Genomic DNA, 20,980 nt, shown 5'->3' with positions numbered 1-20,980 from the left:
TACCTCTTTCTGACCAGTGTCCTAACAAAACTCACTTGTTTATATGGGGTAGTTTACGTGGGCATTTAATTGTTGTGTACAATTTAAATGTTCATGAGTTAGTATTCTAATCTATATATACAAAAGGCTAAGCTATTGCCCAACTACCCAACCAATAGCTATGAAACGCACTGACCATCAGGGGGCAGATGATCAATCAGGAGCTGCCAAGCTGCGGTAACTTGGCAGCAGTGGTTCTCAGGTGATGCACCCTGGAACCAGAGAGGAGGGAGCCCGATTCTGAGGTGCGATACCCAAGAACTGCCCTCTTGCAATTTGGGACCCATAGGGGGATGTCAGAGAGCCAGTTTCAGCCCATCCCTGCAGGCCAGGCCAAGGGACCCCACCTGCCAGAGGGACCTCGCTCACTCCACAGATGCCCTTCCAGTAATGGTGCCATCGCAGGTGCAGCTGCCTGGGGAGGGACTGTGGGAGGTTGGCTCCAGGGCATGTCTGACCTGTCTCACCCAGTCCTGCCCTGCCAGCCACCTTCTAATTAATTTCCTTGCAATGTGCACAAATCCGTGCACCAGGGCACTATTTAAATATAATAATACTTGAGGCCCAGCACACAAAATTCGTACGTGGGTACAGTCTCTAGGCCTGGCATGCGATCAGGGCCATTTTCCCTGGCTTCCCACAGCCAGCCCCCCTTCCCCCCCTGCCACACACACACACATTGCCACTCAGCCCTGTCCCCCATTTTCCATCAGGTGATCAGAGCCTGCCAGCCGGGCTCCAAGAGGTAGTGCAACTGGTCCAATGGTCCTTTTGGTCCTTCTATCTTTAGAGTCAATTTTCATATTACCCTTTTAATATATAGGAATAGAGGCTTGGTGCATGGGTGGGGACCAGCTCCACCCTTGGACCACCTTGAGGGTGAGGCTGGCATGGGCAAGGGACACCAGCATTTTTCAGGACAGCCTTGCCCTTCAGTGGGAGTCCCCGCTGGGAGGTGAGGCCGGCCTGGGTGAGGGGATGTGGGTAGTTTGCAGGCCAGCCACGCCTCCTATCAAGGTGGTGGTCCCTGCTGGGGAGGGAGGCCGGCCTGGGCCAAAGGCCATAGTGTTCTGGTATCTGGTCATTTCCGTTATGACAGCGTTAAGGTCACTGGATTTTTATATAGATAGATATAGCCCAAACCAATGTCTTCCCATTGTGGTCCTAACTGCTGACATCTGATTTCCCTGCCCCTGCCCACTTTCCCTTTGATTGCTGCCAGGGTCATCTTTACAAAGCACAGTTCAAGTCACATCATTCCTCCTGACACATGGGACATTCCTTGTCATCCTAGGAAGTAAGAGCAACTACTTAGTCCTCTTTTGTTTAGAAGCAATATGATACCTCTTTTGGGAATGGCAGAGGGAGGGGAATAAGGAGGGAAAAGTCAGAAAGAGAAAGTGAATGGGTGAAGAAACATCAATCCCAGGCAGAACTTTTCTGTGTAGGGCCCTCAGTCAGGGTCTGGAGCACAGGAGGCCCAAGCCCCAGACAAATGGACAGGAGCATGTAAATGGTAAGCTGCTGTGAGATCTGAGCCGTCTCCCTCCCCTCTCCACTTGCTCATTCCACACATCTCTGCCCCATTCTCTCCACCTGATCCAGGGGTCCTCAAACTTTTTAAAGTGGGGGCCAGATCACGGTCCCTCAGAGAGCTACTAATTCCTACTGTAACACCTCGGCTGCGCTCACTGCCCAAAAAACCTGGCGGGCCGAATCAGACTCCTCTGCGGGCCGCATGTGGCCCGCGGGCCGTAGTTTGAAGACGCCTGAATCTATCTCAGGGAATGGCACCACCATTCAAATAATGGCTGAGGACTCATCTTTGTGCTATTTCTCTCTCCCCTCCTTCTCAGCTCATCACCAATTCTCATGTCTCCCTCCAGAGGTATCCACTTATCTCCACCTCTGAATGATCACCCCAGCAACTATTAGCACAAGCTGCTATCCCTCCTCATCTGGTCACCTGAATAGCCTTGCAAATGATTTCTCTGCCTCCACTCACAACCCCTTTCAATCCCTTCTCTACTCAGCTGCAGAGTGGGATTGGAAAGGCCAATCAAACTATACCATTCTCCTGTTTACTATATTGCAGGCTCCAAATTCCTGACATGCCTCTCAGCCCCTGTAGTTTGCCACTGCCTTTCTCCACTGCCTCCTCTCCATCATTTTAGTTCCCCAGAATACACTTTCAGTGCTATTGATTTTCTGTAAACGTGCAAGGACTCTCCTGCCTCCAGACATTGGGATTGTCCATTTGCTGGGAATGTTTCTTCATGAGCTCTTCCTATGACCCTTAGTCTCATTCATGAATTACAGCTCAGATATCATTTAGTCAGGGAAACCTTTCTAACTCATAAAGTAGGCAACCCACTTACTTTTTACACATCATTCTTATTAATTTTATTTTTTGCTATAGTTAAAAATCTGTAATTGCCTATGTTCGTTTATTCTATATAATAAAAGCCTAATATGCTGTGTCTGGTTGTCAGTTCAACCAATCAAAGCGTAATATGATAATGACATGCAAAGGCTGCTCAACTGCTTGCTATAACAAGCAGTTGAGCAGGGGGCAGACACTCCAACTACCGGTAGTAGGTTAGTTTGCTGCTGGGGTCCAGCCAATCAGGACTGAGGGAGACAGGACAGACATGCCCTGGAGCCCTCCTGCGGTCCCTCCCTGGCTGGCCAGCCTCCCTGTGTCCTTTCCCAGCCCAGCAATCATTCACCCCTGGGGTCCCTTGCCCTGGCCTGTACCCTCTCCCAATCTGGGACCTCTCAGGGGATGTTGAAGAGTCCATTTTGGCCTGATCTCGCTCAACACAGGAGCTGCCCTTAGTGGTTAGTGCACTCCCACAGGGGGCGCACTGCCCAGCCAGAAGCTGGGCTCTCAGTCGGGATCCTCTCCTGCCTCTGTGGCAGCACTAAGGATGTCTGACTACTGGCTTAGGCCCACTCCCCTTGCTTAAGCTGTTAGTCAGACATGCCCCGAGGGCTCCCAGACTGTGAGAGGGCACAGGCCAGGCTGGGGGACGCCTCTCCTCCCCCACCCCACCCCGCCCCCCCAGTGCACACATTTCATGCACTGGACCTCTAATACCTCTAATATATGTATAATTAGTTCTTTAACTCATCTACCATTCCACATAAACTCCACAGAGGTAGGGATTTTTCTCTTGTTTATTACTGTACCACTGGAAACGAACACAATGACGAGCTTATGGGAAATACCCAGTAAATTTGTGCGTTGGAAACTAGTCCTATGTTACAGGCACAGGAAGTGGATCGGAGAGGGTGAAAGGCTTGCCTGAGGCCATGCAGCTGCCATGAGGACTTTGCTACGGGACATCTATCCCAAGGCCCAAAGGTTACGCCTGGGGACTTTTCTTTTTAGTCTTCTAGACCCAGCAGCAGTGTTTTCTCTCTCTCCTTCAGAGTAAAAGTGCATTCCATATTTGCTTATCACTCAGCCTGAAAGGGTGTCCTCATTGCCCTGGTCATTTTTAAGCCCCACTTCTTTTCACTTTAACAGTAACTCCTTGGAAGCATAGAAATGAAATATATTTCCTTAGCATAATGTTTTTCTTCTGTGATGTCTGGGTTTAGAGTAATGATTTTACCTTCTGTGACTTGAATACATATTATTTATGTAGATGATTTGGGTTTCAAGCCCATGGGAGAAATCTCATACTTTTCAAATGGAAATAAAATTTCCAGTGGAAATCATTTTGGTATGGCACTTCTCTAAACCTGCAGAGAAGGCTGTGGATTCTGGAAGATTAGACACTGGAAATGGAGAAGCTGATTTAAAGGGGGAGGCACATAATATGTGGGTATATACAGGGCTGGGCAAAAGTAGGTTTGCAATTGTGAGTCCGTGAAACACAGAGTTTAATCATTCATTAATCATTGTATTATTTTCTTTTTAAAAATATATATTTTCTTGTTGACTTCTGAGAGGAAGGCAGAGGGAGAGATAGATAGAACATCAATGATGAGAAGGAATCATTGATTGGCTGCCTCCTGCACGCCAGCTACTGGGGATCGAGCCAGCAACCCAGACATGTGACCTTGACTCAAATTGAACCCCGGACCCTTCAGTCCACAGGCTGACTCTCTACCCACTGAGCCAAACCAGCTAGGGCAATTACTGTATTATTTTCCATATGGATAATGCAAACCTACTTTTGCCCACCCCTGTATAAATGCAGGGAGACCTGGGTTTCCTCTCCTGTTTGCTTTCCCTTTCTCTGAACATTAAAGACCTGCTTCATAGAGCTTTGAAAAACTGGTTTCCTAAGTCTGGCCGTGGAGGTGAGAGGACAAGCTGCTATGAGACAAAGTGGGCAGAGTGGTGGTGTGGGGTTCTCCACATGGGCAAGCGAGGGAGTCAGAGAATGGCTGCCTTATGGAAATTGTGCCCCACAGTGACAGAATTAGCAAAAGCTATGAAATCTACCTGTGCATTACAGTAGATATAGAATGCAACAATAATGAGAAACGAGCATCTTTGTCTACCTCAGTAGTACTCAGAGAAATGAAAGACAAACTTTTAGTGCCACATCACAAAATCAGGCCACTTCCATATTTCAAAGGAACTCCAGTTTAATAGCCACTTTGGGGTTCCAGTTGAAATCAAATAGAAGTACATTCAAAAGATGATGGATAAAAGCAATACGTTTTCAGATGATAAGTCTAAAGTGTTAGTGCTAGATTTACATTAATTAAAGAAACCTATTGTGTCACAAAATCGTTTTAAATGGAAAAACAATGTCCAATGACTGACAAATGCTGAAAACATTTAGAATAATTTTGTGACCAACGATATTTAAATTGCACTGAAGGTTTATCACCATTCAGAGCCTCCGCTTAGAAACATAGCCTTCCTACCACAAGCACAGATAATCAAGTACCATTTACAAAATAAATATGTATAATCTAATGAAAGAAAAAGCTCAAAGCTCTGTTTAAGCATTTTTGCCCCTTTTCCTTTCACTGTTGGATAGTTCATGCTATTGGTGCAATATCTAAAAGCACCACTTGGGGGCAATACAGCATTTTTATTTTGCTTTACCTCATAGCTAGGTAGGATGGCTGTTTCTTTCAAATTTGAAAACACCTTTTACTATAGGGGAGGGAAAGGCCTGCATTTCATTTTAAACTTGCAATGCATAAATCACTTAAGACAAATGCAAGTCAGATTTTCTCCTGAAGGGAGCAAAAGCCTGTCTTCTTTTAGCAGACAAATCAATTTTATCTAGTTGGCACATTTGGGGATATCTTATGCTAAGAATTTGCCACAGCCTTTGAATAGATCTCAAAGAATAAAGAACTGTTTAAAATGACAAATATAAACTTTCAAATGAACTGGTGGGAAATTGATTTGTTTCTAGAGCTGAAGAAAAATATGTAAATATCATTTGTCTTCTCTACTGGATACATATATTTTTAATAAACTTAAACATTAAAGTTATGAATTTTTTGAGACATTCCTGCCATGGTTTTCACTGTTATTACTTTGCATTCACATACCACTTTGTTAAAGGGGTTGCTTTTATTACTAATTATTCTTTTCAGCAATTTGATAAGTGGAGTCTCTTTTCTAAGCCTCCTCCACTCCACCCCCACCCCACTGCTGAGTACTAGGTATTGGGTCAGGCACTGAAGGTTTATTTCCATTTTAAATTTAAAAAATGAACATAATCTCTTCGTTCAAGAATTTTAAGGATATTTAGACAAATAAATTTTTCTTCTTTTTTGTTTCCTCCAGATTCTTTGCTGACTTTATCTGGTATTTTTCTCCCAACATATTTTCCTGACCTCAGAAGATCTTTCCCATTACTAGGGACGGAGAACATTAGTGAGCCCTGTTGTCAAAGCCCAGGAATTGAGATTAATAAAATTAAATTCAGTAACTCTCTAGGTGCCTGCACAGGAGTGGAGATATTTAGGATATTTGCAGGGAGTTCTTGTCTAGATTCATGCTTTCATAACCAAAGGTCCATCTTAAGTATTCTTTATTGTATGGAGGGTAGTGAAGGGATTATAGCTGCTCTCTCCTTGAACATCATTCTGGCTTAGCAAGTTCACCTATTAAAGAAATAATGAGACTCTCAAAAATTAAGATGGTACTGCTCTCTGAGGACATTTAAAGCATTTCAAACATTACTTATTTACCTTCTTTACATGTCATGTTTTACTTTAAACACGTGTGTGTTTTATGAACTTGTGTTGAGGTGCTGGGCAATGGCAGAGAGAGGAAAAGTCTGCATAGACTAATTTATAAGAGTTTCTATGATGCCCACAAGCCATGGACTTCTAGGCTCCCTTTTGGGAAAATAACACTTGATCTTGCCAAGTCCTCAACTGCACCCCTTCCTCATCCTACACAGGTCTCCCTAGGCCTATATGAAGCCATGGAGAAGGGAGCCTTGAACAAGACACGTGAAGAGGGAGGAGCAAAGGACTAGAGAAATACACAACCTAACATCCAAGATACCACAGAGGAATTCCCTTTCTCATCTTTAACATATTCTAAAAGAATTCACTTACCTCTCCTGATTTTATTTTTTTTTAAATATATCTTATTGATTTTTTACAGAGAGGAAGGGAGAGAGATAGAGAGCTAGAAACGTCGATGATAGAGAAACATCGACCAGCTGCCTCTTGCACGCCCCCCACCAGGGATGTGCCCGCAACCAATGTGCATGCCCTTGGCCAGAATCGAACCCGGGACCTTTCAGTCCGCAGACCGATGCTCTACCACTGAGCCAAACCGGCTTTGGCCCTCTCCTGATTTTACACTTTCTGAAATCCTTGCATATTAACTAACTCCTATTTTTCTGACTATATAGCTAATAATTTCCCATTAGTTTTCTAGTACTAAAGGAAATAATAATCAGCAAATATATTCATTAGAGTTGTTTTACCTTACGTTGTCACTGTAATACAATATATATATAATGCATACATTTCAGTTAATTGTCCTAATAAAAGAGTAATATGCAAATTAACAATCACACTGTTCCACAAGCCACACCCACCAGCCAATCAGAGCCAGTATGCAAGTAAACCCAACTAAGATGGCTACAGTTACAGAGAGTAGGAGGGAGGCGTTTCTCCGGCAACGGAGGAAGCCAAGCTTTCTGCAAGCCCTTGCAGGCCTAAGCCTCCACTCAAGGTTACAAAGTTTTAATTATAGAAGGTAAACAAATCCAAACAGAAATGGCTGCCGCCATGGAGTGAGCAGGAGGCTTGGCTCCACTCCAGGCTACAAAGTTTCAATTGTAAATAAATTCCAGATACCAGGGCCTCTGCTTGGGTTGCTGTAGGGCGTGGCTAGCCTGCAAACCACCACAGGCCCCTCACTCAGGCCAACCCATGTCCCTGATCCAGGACACCTTTCAGAGCAAACCAGCTGGCCCCTACCTGTGTACCAGGCCTCTATCCTATCTAATAAAAGAGTAATATGCAGATTGACCATCACTCCAACACACAAGATGGCTTCACCCATGTGGTCAAAGATCCTGCCCCTATGTGGACACAAGATGGCCAGCAGGGGAGGGCAGTTGGGAGGCACCAGGCCTGCAAGGGAGGACAATTGGAGGTGATCAACCCTGCAGGAGAGGGCAGTTAGGGGTGACCAGGCCAGCAGAGGAAGGAAGTTGGGGGCAAACAGGCTGGCAGGGGAGTAGTTAGACATCAATCAGGCTGGCATGGAAGAGGTTAGGGGGTGATCAGGTTGGCAGGCAAAAGCAGTTAGGGGCAATCAGGAAGGCAGGCATGTGAGCAGTTGGGAGCCAGCAGTCCTGGATTGTGAGAGGGATGTCCCAGATTGGAGAGGGTGCAGGCTGGGCTGAGGGACTACCCGCCCCCCACACCTCGCCCCATGCATGAATTTTGTGCTCCGGGTCTCTAGTATTTTCATCTATTTATCAGATTACTACATTAATTCAGATGAGATGTTTGAATTTACATATAACATATTTTTTTATAGAACCTACTCTTAAATCCTATTTTTCCAAGATGAAAGTTTTCAGTATGTTCTAATTAGTGAGGGAACATTAATAAGATGATAATGATGACACAATGCACTGGTAAACATTTTGTGGGTATCTGCCATGCTCCAGGCACTCTCTGAGGCTCTGGGGATTTAAACATGTTGCCTGTTGTTCTGAAAATTAGAATCATGTGTTTGAATGATCATTTTGATCAAATAAACGTGACCACAGTTAATGACTAATTTTCTTCTTATTTAAGATAAGAATTGAGGTTCAGTATTAAGAAACTGATAAATTCACAAAATTACCTGACAAACCTTTTATGGAGCAAAGTTGGGAATGAATAAAATGAATGGATGAATAAATAACATTTTTCAAAACAAGAGACAAAGATACTATTAACAGTATAGAATTATTTTGCATTAATGTTATATACTTCAAAATCATATGCATCTACAAGACAATTATTCTTTTTATAGACCAAATAGATATCTGAAATAATATTTAATTATTATTATAATGTGGGCCAATGAGATAGGAATTATCTTGCAGTTATTATTTTGATTTTTACTCTGTCAGGTTTAGTCACATGTTTATTTATTTAATTTTATGCTGATTATAATGTCTGCATATATAGAATCATGATTTAAAATGAACACCCTGATGCAACTTTTAAATTTATTCCAAGCAAAAGGAGACTAAGTAACACATCAACTCATTTTACAAAACTCTCAGGTGCAAGCTTTTATTCCCATTCTCTCCACATCTGATATAAATCTCCCCAGACTGCGGAGGGGCCAGATGCTCAGGGAAAAAGGCTTTCACAAGGTCTGCTCCACAGCCTGCCGTTGGAGATGTAAAATGAAGATTGAGAGGAGGACGCTTCCTAAAGTTGAAAAACATACTGTAACTTTATACTTGTTCGCTTTCACCCTGGGAATAGATGAGCTATCTCACCCGACATTATGAAAGACACTGCATGAATATTGACGACAAGCGAGGCTAACTTCATCCCTGCAACATGTCATGTTTCCAAAACCCAGTAAGAGAAATACGCATTCCTTAAAAGGGATCCTTGTAAATAACATCCCCTGCTTTGCCAAGGGCCTCTCTCTCCTCCCTGCACATTTGCTGATCGCATCCATGTGAGAGAAACTACAGGCACTGGACGTGGAACAATGGTCCCCCCACGGCCAGTGCAGCGCGGGGAGACAGCTGGTGATTTCGAGCGCCCGACCGGGCAGGAGCCTGCTGTAACTTGGATTTCCAAAGGAGACGATGCTCACAGATACCAACCTGAGAACAGGCTGCAATGGCTCATGGTTTCCCCTGTCAAAGTGGCCCTGCCAAGGCGTTCATGTTAGGACATCTGTCTAACGCCTTTACTGAAAAGTCACTGGAAAATCATTTTGAAATACAGGGGCCCAATTGGACAGGGATTAAATAGACGTGGGCAAGTTCTTCACACATTTTTAATTTTTTAAATGACCCTCAATTGGATTCAATCCAAGACACATTTATTGAGCATTGATTGAGCTCGAGGACTCATCTTCATAAAACTTTTGAATATTAACTATCAACAAATGAACATCTTTCAATGTGGGATAGTGGATCAAACAATGAATTCATTTATGTCTCAACAAGATGAAAGAAGGCTTTTCACAGATCTTCCTGTCACAGATCACAAATCACTCCAGCAATAGGTTTCCATCAAAGCAGCCAGCTCCGATCACAGGTATGACCACAGGTGTAAAGAATCTTCAGATGTCAAACACTGGTTGCACAGATGAGAGTTTCTTCTCGACTGGATAACTTTACAATGGATGAAGCGGTAACTTTTGACTTTTTACTCTAAGAACCAAATTTTAATTTATGACATTTCTTGATATTTCTTGCAGTTAATCTATGTGATCTGTGTATAAAGACAACCATGGATGCAATTGTCCAAGAATTATAGTTAGAATGGTTATGAGAGAGTTGTAAACTCATAGATACAATGGGAGTGTTTTCTAATTGAATTGAGAACTTCATGGAGAAAAATTTTTTGAGTAAAATATCTAAAAACTTTGGATCAACTGAGATAGTAAGAACAGGTTTCATTTGCTATTCATTTTCTTTCCTTTTTCCAATCTTCCTCCCCACCCCCCTTTAAATTTGAAATCCTTTGGAAACAGCTAACACTTAAATTTTAAATTACTTTTATTGTATAGAAGGGGATTTTAGAAAAATTTAGTTTACAAATACAGTTTACACATTTCTGCTGTCCATTATTTCTCAAATTTGCTTTTCTTTATAGTTTCAATTCTTCCAAAGCTTTAGTAAATAAAGTATCTAGAAGCAGACCTAATTGGAAATAAGTGAGCTCATAGTTATATCTGTTATTCCTGTCATACCTCTGGTAGCTGCCAGAATATTTTATAAATGGCCACAGATAACCAGTTTAGTGGGCTTGCCTCACTGCACAGTACATAAATCACTGCTGATTTAACTCAGTAATTTTGCCTTTGAATTCAGGACTCGGTGCACACACATATACATGCGTACACTTTATGTCCTGTGGAGTTTAAAAGAGCGGTGTTTAATAACACTTGAATGTCACATGATTAGTCTTTAAAATGGGTTTTGGTTCTGTCTTTCTCATTAGCATTAAGAACCATTTCTGTGTATTTTTCCCCATTTAAAAATATCAAAAGAGAGCAATGTTGTGGTGGACAATATTGATTTAACAGATAAGCATAATCTATTTGTTTTAGCTGAAGCAATAAGTTCTTCAGTTGAAGGATAATAAATGTCTCCTTGTTTTCTGAAATCTTTCTGTAGCGTTACATATAACTTTGACCTCATAAGGAAGAATCACTCTCTGGCACATTAACCCTGAAAGCTGCTCTACCTTCCTTTGAGAGCAGGTAACAGTGTTATCCAGAGGAATTAAGCAAGGTCTTGAAAAGACAAATCCCAAAGAAGGGGGTGAAAATGACGAGAATTGCATGCTTCTTGTCAATACAGCTGCAGGTTGCATCTGTCCCACAGGCACAACAAGAGGTGAATAAAAAACAAAATAGTGAATAGAGAATGAAAATATAAAGAAGTCAACAACATAAACTGATGAACAAAAATAGATCCAGAGACATAAAAACATCGAACATTTCATCAAACCTCAGAGAGAAATCAGAGAATGATGGGGGTTGGAGAGAGAGGAGTGTGTAAGAGATTAACCAAAGAACTTGTATGCATATAGCTATAACCAATGGACACAGACAATAGGGGGGTGAAGGTCTGAGATGTGGATAGGGGCAGGCTGGGAGAGGACAATGAGGGATAAAAGGACATACACTGAGTGGCCAGATTATTATCATCTCTGAACGCATAATAATCTGGCCATTCAGTATATATCTTATATAATAAAAGGCTAATAGGCAAATTGTCCCCTCTACCAGGAGTTCGACCAGCAGGCAGGCAGGCCAACTGCCCATGTCCCCTCACCCTTGCCAGGCTGAACAGACCCCACCCATGCACAAATTCATGTACCGGGCCTCTAATATTCTGAGTGGCCAGATTATTATGTGTTCAGAGATAATAGTTATCTGGCTACTCAGTGTATGTAATACTTTCAACACTAAGAATTTTTTTAATTAAGTACAAATTAGCAGGTACTGAATAGTCATGGGGATGTAAAATACAACATAGGAAATATAGACAATAATATTATAATAACAATGAATGGTGAAAGATGGCACTAGATTTACTGAGATGATCACTTTATAAGCTATATAAATGTCCAGTCACTGGGTTGTGCACCTGAAACAATACTGTACCTCAACTCTAATTGAAAAATGAAAAAAAATATTATTCAAAAAAAGAAAGAAAATATAAAGAACTCAAATCACAGAGAGCTTTCTTTTCTTTTGATTTAACCCCAGGAAATCCATAAAAACTATCACAAACGTGAATATCATTTCAGCCAGTGAATTGCTACTGTGGTTGGAGAAGTAGTGTTTACATAAAAAAGAAAGAAAAACTTAACTACTTGGAGTACTGGAACCTTCAGGGTTTTATCCAGATGGTGAACAGGCAGAGGTGAAATGAGCTAGGAGCACAAATTCAACTAAAGGACAAATCATAGAAACCTGAGCGAAAGGGTATCTGTGAGCTGTTTTGAGCTGGTCCAGCCAGTGGTGGCCATGGGCAGGGGCAATTCCAATTTGGGGGAAAGAATTTTTGTTTTCCTCCTGCCTCTCCCCCAGGATCCTCTGGGACAACCCCTGTCTGCTCCTTCCCTGTTCAGAACACGAAGTCCACCTGCTCAGGTGAGGAGTTGAGGAGGAGACCTGCCAGATTACAGCCGTGCATCCACCCTCTTTCCTCTCAAACCCAAATTTGATGGGTTTTAATGAAGGAAAATGCCCCTTCCCAGGGCTTTTCTTCCAAAGAGTTTAGGGGATGAAATTCTGACCAGAGAAATCACATTATAAAGTTCTCTGAACAATTATTTCTGTAGAATCAGAAATGCCTTAAAATTTATCAACCATGTTGTTACTAGACCTTTTTTTCAACTGAGTTAACTGGAGTTACCTTCTATAACTCAACTTCTTGGGGTTATTATTAAGCTCTTCCCTGAAAACTTTCTCATCATCCTTTAGGTCCTGATGTTCTGCTACATTAGGAACTACATTAGGAACACTTGAGAGCTTTCTGTTTTTCACTCAGCAAATATCCCATATTTACCGTTGTAATGAAATGGGCATTTTGCTTTCTAAGAATGAAGCACAACCATACAGACAAAATTACATTGACTCTATTTGTCTTGAATAATGGAAAGTTATGAAAACTGACTACTGGCTTGGTAATAGGTCAAAAAACTGAACTAAAATGTTGAGTTGAGAAAATAAAGAAGTTGTAACTTCTGTGGTCCCTAGTGAATTAAGCTGCTTCCAGATGATTTTTGAATCTACACCTATTAAATGAAAATCTCTGCTTGCACCAATAAGTCACTGCAATTCTTATTCAATGGGATTTGATCATCACAAAGATTGGAGAAAGGTGATCCAACTCCCTTTACTTCTCCTCAGTGTACTTTGTGTGAAATCACAGCTTTGATGGAAACGTTACCTTGACAGTGAAGCGTTTTCTCTTAGGTGGATTCCAAACCATGCCAGTTGAATGAATGAATGCACGCAAAGGGGTTAAGGATGTCACCAACACGTATGCTTTAAGAATCACAGACAGATCTTCGGCTCTAAAGATGGTCTCATGTGGAGCAAGGACTGTTGTTTGATCCCTAAAAATTAAAGCAACACAGTTAAAGTCCCACAATGTAGCGTGAGGATGTCACTTATAAATGATCACAAAGCTTCGTACACTCATCTGTCCTTTGTTGGACCCCAGCTTTCAGTGTTTGGGTTTCCTTAAATGATTTTACTGTTTATTAGCATCACTTCCAGGGGATATACAGGTACACAGAAAAGGGATCAAATTAATAAGAGTTCTCCACTCAGGCAGAATTCATAAAAATATTTTTTAAAAAGAAAAAAAGGTCTGCTGAAACCGGTTTAGTTCAGTGGATAGAGCATCAGTCTGTGGACTGAAAGGTCCCAGGTTCAATTCCAGTCAAGGGCATGTACATTGGCTGTGGGCACATTCCTGTAAGGGGTGTGCAGGAGGCAGCTGATCAATGTTTCTCTCTCATCGATGTTTCTAGCTCTCTATCCCTCTCCCTTCCTCTCTGTGGAAAATCAATAAAATATATTTTTTTAAAATAAAAGAAAGAAAGGTTTGAAAACAGTACCTAAAATAAGGTTTAAAGATTAAAAAAAAAAAATAATTAGTCACATATGGATCCTTAGAATGGCTTTGTACATAGTGATACAAATTACAGATTAGGGGAGAGTGAAACCCTGAAATGTTCTGGCTCTGCCCTTACCTGCCTTTACTTTATCTTTTCCGAAACCAGAAAAGATGTTAAATTTCTCAGTAGTGGGCACCTCACCAAAGTATGCCAAAGTCCTTTCCCCACTAGTTTGTTTCTACCTAATAACCCTCTCCACAAATATTTAGGAGTTAAGGGATAAAGCACCAGGAAAATAGTTTAGTCTTAAAGGAAACATACACTAATTTAATATTTTATGATAAATAACTGTATTCTTATCATAAATGGTACCAAAATGTATAACTACTTGCTTTTCTCTACCATGTTTCTATATTCAAAATATCTAAGCAAAAGACTCAGGAAAAACTATTTTGTGTTGTAAATAAGATTATTAAAATCTCTTAATTTACCTACTTTACAAGTCACTTTTCTAGAAGTAGTAAGGCACTCCAAGTTGCTTTCTTAGATCCTGAAAGCCATAAAAAAAATAACTAGGAAAAAATTTCATTCAGCCATACTCATAGACTAAGGCAATGTCATCTGAGCATAAAATGGAAGTTAAAATTTTATAGTTTCCCATTTTCAAGCTTTTAAATTCAACTTACATTAATGTAACTTCCTAAATAAGAGTTCCATTTACCCAAATGTTTATTCTGAGGCAGGAGAGGTTTGAATTACTCTAGAAGAAAATCAATGATGGCATTTTTTTACTGGCTAGTGCTGCTCAGTGGTTGAGCATTGACCTATGAACCAAGAGGTCACAGTTCAATTCCAGGTCAGAGCACATACCTAGGTCTCTGGCTTGATCCCCAGTAGGGGGGTGTAGGAGATAGCCTATCAGTGATTCTCTCTCATCATCGGCATTTCTAGCTCTCTCCCTCTCTCTTCCCCTCTGAAGTCAATATATATTTCTTTTTAAAAAGAGATAACCAAAAAATGTACATTGGCCATAATATCTCAAATGGTTAGCTTACAGCTGTTCATGTCTCCAGGCCCATGGTTTCCACACATGTGGCTTCACGGTTTTTAAAAGGTGACTCCAAGAACTCAGCTTGAATTGTGTGCTCTGGTCCAAACACACAGAGGGGCTCACCGGAAGTTGCAGTTCTAAAAGATTCAAAAGAGCAAGACGGTCATTCTATTGCTTCCTTTTAGAATGGTTTCCATAACTGAGTCTGTATTTAAATTACTTTGCTTATGTAGTATGTTCTCCTTCCACAGACTAGGAAGACAAGTGTAATAACTGAATTCAAATTTTTTTGCGCAGAAGGGGAGGTGAATAGGATGTTTCCCACTGTTGAACCAAGCACACCTATCTGCCACCAGGATGAGAGATGCTGTGTGGGAAGGTACCAGAGGGAGCTGACTTTGTTTGCCATGAGAATATCACATAGACAGCTTTAGTTGATTCCCTGACAATACAATCCTTTGTGTGCTAGAGTTTGTCACGCCTCATGACCTAACAACAGTGCTTTATTATTTTGTAAAGTATTATTTCCTGGTGTTTTTTTTTTTCATTATATAAAAGTAAAGACCAATAGCAGTAACTTTCTTCAAAACACTCACAATGATATTTTTAAAAAATAGATTTATATAATTTTTAAAATCAAATTGTACAGAAAGCTATCAAATGGAAAGAAAAGGCATCCAGTAATCCATCTCCAGCTAGGACCTCTCTTCTTTACACCAAAGTCAAAGCTTACATATGCACTTCACTGTCTAGATAAGCAGAAAATAGGTGCACATGTTCTTCAATATGTAAATTGACATAAATATCAATGTATCTACACAATCTATACACGTAGATACAGATGGTCCCTGACTTACGATTTTTCAACTTTATGATGGTACAAAGGCAATATATATTCAGTAGAAACCATACCTCAGATTTTGAATGTTGATGTTTCCCTGGGTTAGAGACATGTGGTACATTCAATACTGTCTTATGATGCTGAGCAGTGGCAGCTGCCTGCAGCTCCGAGTCAGCCCCACCGTCACTGTACTCTGAACAACCAATACCCCCCAGTGGATTCATTGTTAGATGATTTTGCCCAACTGTAGGCTAATGTAAGTGTTCTGAGCATGTTTAAAGTGCTAGGCTAGACTAAGCTATGATGTCCAGTAAATTAGATGGCTTAAGTACATATTCAATTTATGATGGGTTTATCAGAAACTAACTCCATCTGAAGTCAAGGCGCATCTATATTTCTGCTTTTTAAGTTATCCAAAAGAGACATTACAATGTTCTGTCTGGCTTATTTACCTACTAATCCATCCTGGAGTCCTTCCCACATAAGCAAATACAGAATCATCTTATACTTCTTATTGAATATACATTTAATTTAACCAGCCCCTTCTTTGTTGTATATTTAGATTATTTTTGTAACATTCCTCTTTTACTATTTCAAAAATACTGCCACGAATGCTGCCACGCGTGTATTTTGGTGCACTTTCACAGGTTTACCGAGGGGCAGTTCTAATCTGCATGCCTCCTCGCCAGGTCAATGGGTAAATGCATTGTAAACGTGATACATTACTAGATGGACTTCCAGAAAGGTGGCCTCAATTCCCATCCTCTTCAACAGCATATGAGAGTTGTTACCTTACTGCTGGGTCACAGTGCTTTATTGTTCAATTATACAATTTATCTAGCTCTCAAAATGGAACAAAGCCTTTAAATGATTTCCCTCCTGTGCATGTTTCATCAATACTGACATGGTCTAATTTAAAACACTTCACACTCTTAAGTAAAAGTCAGCAGAAGTCAAGCTGTTCAATGTATTCTCAAATCTCATTACTTAGTACAGTATGATCTTTCTTAAAGCTGATAGCCTATTTATAAGGCTGCCCTATTAATGATGTTCTAACACATCTTAATAAAGGAAATACCCAAATCGCTTGTTTCTGGAGGTGACGAATGAAGAGTCATTAAGGTAATTTCTTTCTTGAGAATCAGACTTTTAAAAAGTTGAAGTGTTTAGATTTTTAGTAAGAAAGTGTGTGTGTGTGTTGACTTTGTCAACAAGTCTTCTGGACTCCAGCGTGTAATTCACATTAATTTTCTGAACGTCCCACATCACTAAACACAATGCTTAAATAAAAGAAGTACTCAGCAAGTGCTTGTTCTAGCATGCCAGAGGGCAGTTAAAACAAAATGATATTCACATGTGTTAAAATATTTATTTGGTTATTTATTTTTCCTTTCTATGAAACATATAATTATGTACATCACAAGCAAAGACTAAACACTGCAAAAGATTAGCTTGTACTAGCAAAGATTAGCTGCCAAATTTCTATTGTATTTGATTTACTCTTTTGTCCCAAAGTTAATAATTAATAGGAAAGAAATAGTAAAAACATAATTATATTTCACAAATATTTTAATATTGTCTTGAATTTAGTATTAGGAAGCTAAACCTAGCCAGTATTTTCTTGTTTTAAAACTTCCAGAGGGAGAGAAGGCAAAAATGGTGGCCAAATAGGCAGACCTGTCATGTACATCATATTCAATGGGCAAAAACTAAAATCATTTCCCCTAAGAACAGGAATAAGACAGGGATGTCTGTTTTCACCTCTCTTATTCAGCATAGTATTATACTAGAAGTCCTAGCCATAGGGATCAGACTAGAAGAAAAAAAAATAAAAGGCATCTGAATTGGAAAGGAGGAAGTAAAACTGGCATTATTCGCAGATGACATGTTATATAGGAAACACTAAACACATCATTAAAATGTTCATACTACCCAAAGCAATCTATAGATTCAGTGCAATCCCTATTAAAATACCAATGGCATATTTCACAAAAAGAAACCATCAACAAAATGAAAAGAGAGCCCACTGCATCAGAGAACATGGACAAAAGACCTAAATAAATAGTTCTCAAAAGTGGACATACAAGAGACATGAAAAAATGCTCAAAGTCACTAATTGTCAAAGAGATGCAAATTAAAATGACAATGAGGTATCACCTCACACCTGTTAGAATAGCTATCATCAACAAATCAACAAACGTCAAATGTTTGTGAGGATATGGAGAAAAGGGAATCCTCATGCACTGCTGGTAGGAATGTAGACTGATGCAGCCACTGTGCAAAACAGTATGAAATTTCCTCAAAAAATTAAATATGGAACTCCCATTTGACCCATCGACTCAACTTCTAGGAATATGTCCTAAGAAACCAAAAACACCCATTAGAAAGAATATGTGCACTCCTATGCTCATAGCAGTGCAATTTATAATATCTAAGATTTGGAAACAGTCCAAGTGTCCATCAGCAGATGAGTAGATAAAAATGCTGCGGTATGTCTATACAATGGAATGCTATGCAGATATGAAAATAACAAGGACTTCTTACCCTTTGAGACAGGAGGGAGGGACCTGGAGAATATTACACTAAGCACAACAAGCCCATAAGAAAAAGGTAATATCTCACAATCCCACTCATATGTGGAATCTAATTAGCAAAATAAACTGATGATCAAAAATAGACCAAGATATATATATAGAAGCATGGAACAGACTGAGGACTCCAGAGGGAAGGTGGGGGTGTAGGGGTGTGTGTGGAGTTATTAACCAGGGAACCTGTATACATATATCCATAGCCCATGGACACAGACAATAGTTTCGTGAAGGCCTGGGAGTGGTGGGTGCAGGGTGGAGGGGGTCAATGGAAAAAAACAAACAAACAAACAAACAAGTAAACAAAGGTGATACCTGTAATACTTTCAACAATAAAAAAAAGAGAAGAAAATATTATTAGATCTGTAGTGATTTTCTGTTTTAGCTGCTATAATCATTGTAATCATGAAATAATGATGAACATCTTTAACAGTAAAAAAAAAAAAAAATCAATAATAACAAAAACCTTTCAGTGAAGTTAAGGCCTTATTTAATTATTAACAATTAGTTTTGAGATTAGAAATATAACAAGTACTATTTGTGGAGTTACTAATTGTTTTTCTTGCATGAGGGCATTTGTAAGTCACAGTCCTTAGCCTGCAGGTAAAAAAGCTATGCAAATATATCCTCAGAATTTATGTGCATAGCAAATATCTACACTAATAAAAGAAAAAGATGCTAATTGACCATACCTTCACAACACCCACTAATCAGGAGTGAGTATGCAAATTAATCCAACAAAGATGGTGGGTTAATTTGCATATACAGACACAGAGAGGCCAGGGGCAAAGCAGGATGCTGGCGTTGTCACCATGGTGACAACACGGGCATTCTGCACTACCCAGCTGCTCAGAGCCTCTGGGCAGCGTGGTGGGTGGGGCCAGAGTGGAAAGAGGCAGCTCTGGGGCTGGAGCAGAAAGGTGGTGCCAGCAGCCAGGGAAAGGAAGGCCCATTCTTGCACAAATCTTTGTGCATTGGGCTTCGAGTACATTAATATGTTCATAAATGGAAGTCATAGCCAAGAAATAACTCTCTGTCAGGGCCTTGGGAGAAAATAGATGAAGGCTGGAATCAAAGGGGTAAGAGACTGCTAACCAGGACACTTAGCAAGAGCCATTTAAAGAAGGGACAATTAAACAAACACGGGGGAAGAGTTAAGGACAAGCAGCAATAGATAGTAAAGCTCTGCATGTCTCACATATGGAAGCTCTCACCACCCCTGCTGCAGAGGGAGATGATGCAGAACCAGGCAAGAGGCATAGCTGTGAGAGAGGGCACCATACAGAAGCCATGGCGACAAGTGGAAGAGCATATTCATCTCCAATCCAGGGCCCAGCAAGGAAGAAGCCACGAAATGATGTTCCAAAGTTCTCTCCATCTGAGCTCTGAGCTCCTGCTGGAAGTCAGGGGCCCAGGGCCCTGCTGATGCAGGTTGTGCGGGACAGCTTTCTGGGGAACGGCCGAGGGTGCATTTGCAGGGACAAATGAAGGAGGCCCAGCACAAACCCTGGACTGTGGACTGTACTCGGAGAAGAATGAATTTTGATGCCAATCTTCTCCTTCCTCTCAATCAAATAACAAGAGATACGTGCAATGCTCATAAAAGAGGGGAGCTGACATGAAAAGAATGAGGAAGCCCAGAGCAGAGCAGTTTCACTAGAGTGACATGTGGACATTTTTGTTCACAGGCTGGGAAATGAGTGTGACATGGGCAAGGCTGGTTTGCACTGGGCATGACCAGTGGTGTCTGTTAATGGCATCATATGCTCCGGCTGTGGCAAGATGCTGCAGTGACACAGAGGCAGAGATGGACACCCCGTGCTGAACTCTCTAAGGCCAAAGGGCCCTGGAGCCCAGCATGAGCACAGGAACCAGGCAGAGGTCTCCGCAGACAGCCAAGGATGGACCAAGCAATTGGAGCCTGAGTCTGAAGAGGCAAAGGTGAAACCAATAAAGACACATGTTCTAACTGGCCCAGCATATTGGCATAGAGTTGCTAATAAATTTTTTCTTCAATCCTATTTTACAAATGGTATCCAAAAAACAAACAAACAAACAAAAAAACCCACTTGTTTTTAAAACTTTAACTCCTGTCTATTAATGAATTTCTATTCATGGATGTGACCATGAACTAATTCCTTAAGTATCTTTACCTAAAAATTGAGGTTAATAATAACAGTAATAACAAGAAGAACCTACCTCAAATGGTTTCTGGCACAACAAAATATCAAATTTCCTTTAAAGAGCTTTGCATAGCTCTTGGCAAATACTGAACACTCAAAAATGTTAAATAGCCACGGCACTATTTGTAGAGTATAATCTTTTTCTATACCCTAGAAAATGTGCTTACAACTTTAAAACTTCAAAGTATAATTAAAATATCACCCCTTTTAAATTTTTTCAGCACCAAGGGCTTCTTACCACTGCTGGTTATCAAAGAAAGGCTAATCTATTAAACACTCTTCTATGTGATTCTTACACATCTGACAGTTGGCATTGGTCTCTTAAGAATGAATCGGGAAGTATGTGGAGTAAGCACAGATGTTATGTGAACTAAAATAAAACGCAGCATCTTTAGAGTAAGTGGCCTGTAAAGACACCCTCTGTTTTCAGTGACTAACCTTTAGCAGCGTCATATCTCAGCAAAGCAGTTCGTTTCCGGTTCTGTTTCACTTA

At 40.6% G+C, this 20,980-nt stretch overlaps 1 protein-coding gene across 4 annotated transcripts in view; it reads right to left on the bottom strand.

The window, feature by feature from the left end:
• Positions 1-20,980, bottom strand: part of CPED1 (cadherin like and PC-esterase domain containing 1) — a 270,687-nt gene that overhangs the window by 158,171 nt on the left and 91,536 nt on the right. For all 4 annotated transcript variants that reach the window (XM_036425416.2, XM_045576312.1, XM_045576316.1 and 1 more), the window contains 2 exons: positions 14,880-15,012; positions 13,149-13,317 (listed from right to left, as the gene is read on the bottom strand). In XM_036425416.2, the coding sequence (XP_036281309.1) occupies positions 13,149-13,317; positions 14,880-15,012 (302 nt within the window). The remainder of the gene's footprint in view (positions 1-13,148; positions 13,318-14,879; positions 15,013-20,980) is intronic.

This window comes from Pipistrellus kuhlii, unplaced genomic scaffold (genome assembly GCF_014108245.1).
Source record: "Pipistrellus kuhlii isolate mPipKuh1 unplaced genomic scaffold, mPipKuh1.p scaffold_m20_p_10, whole genome shotgun sequence".
In the NCBI taxonomy this organism is placed as follows: domain Eukaryota; kingdom Metazoa; phylum Chordata; class Mammalia; order Chiroptera; family Vespertilionidae; genus Pipistrellus; species Pipistrellus kuhlii.
The sequence above is the reverse complement of the archived record's forward strand: the minus strand, read 5'-3'. Positions and strand labels throughout refer to the sequence as shown.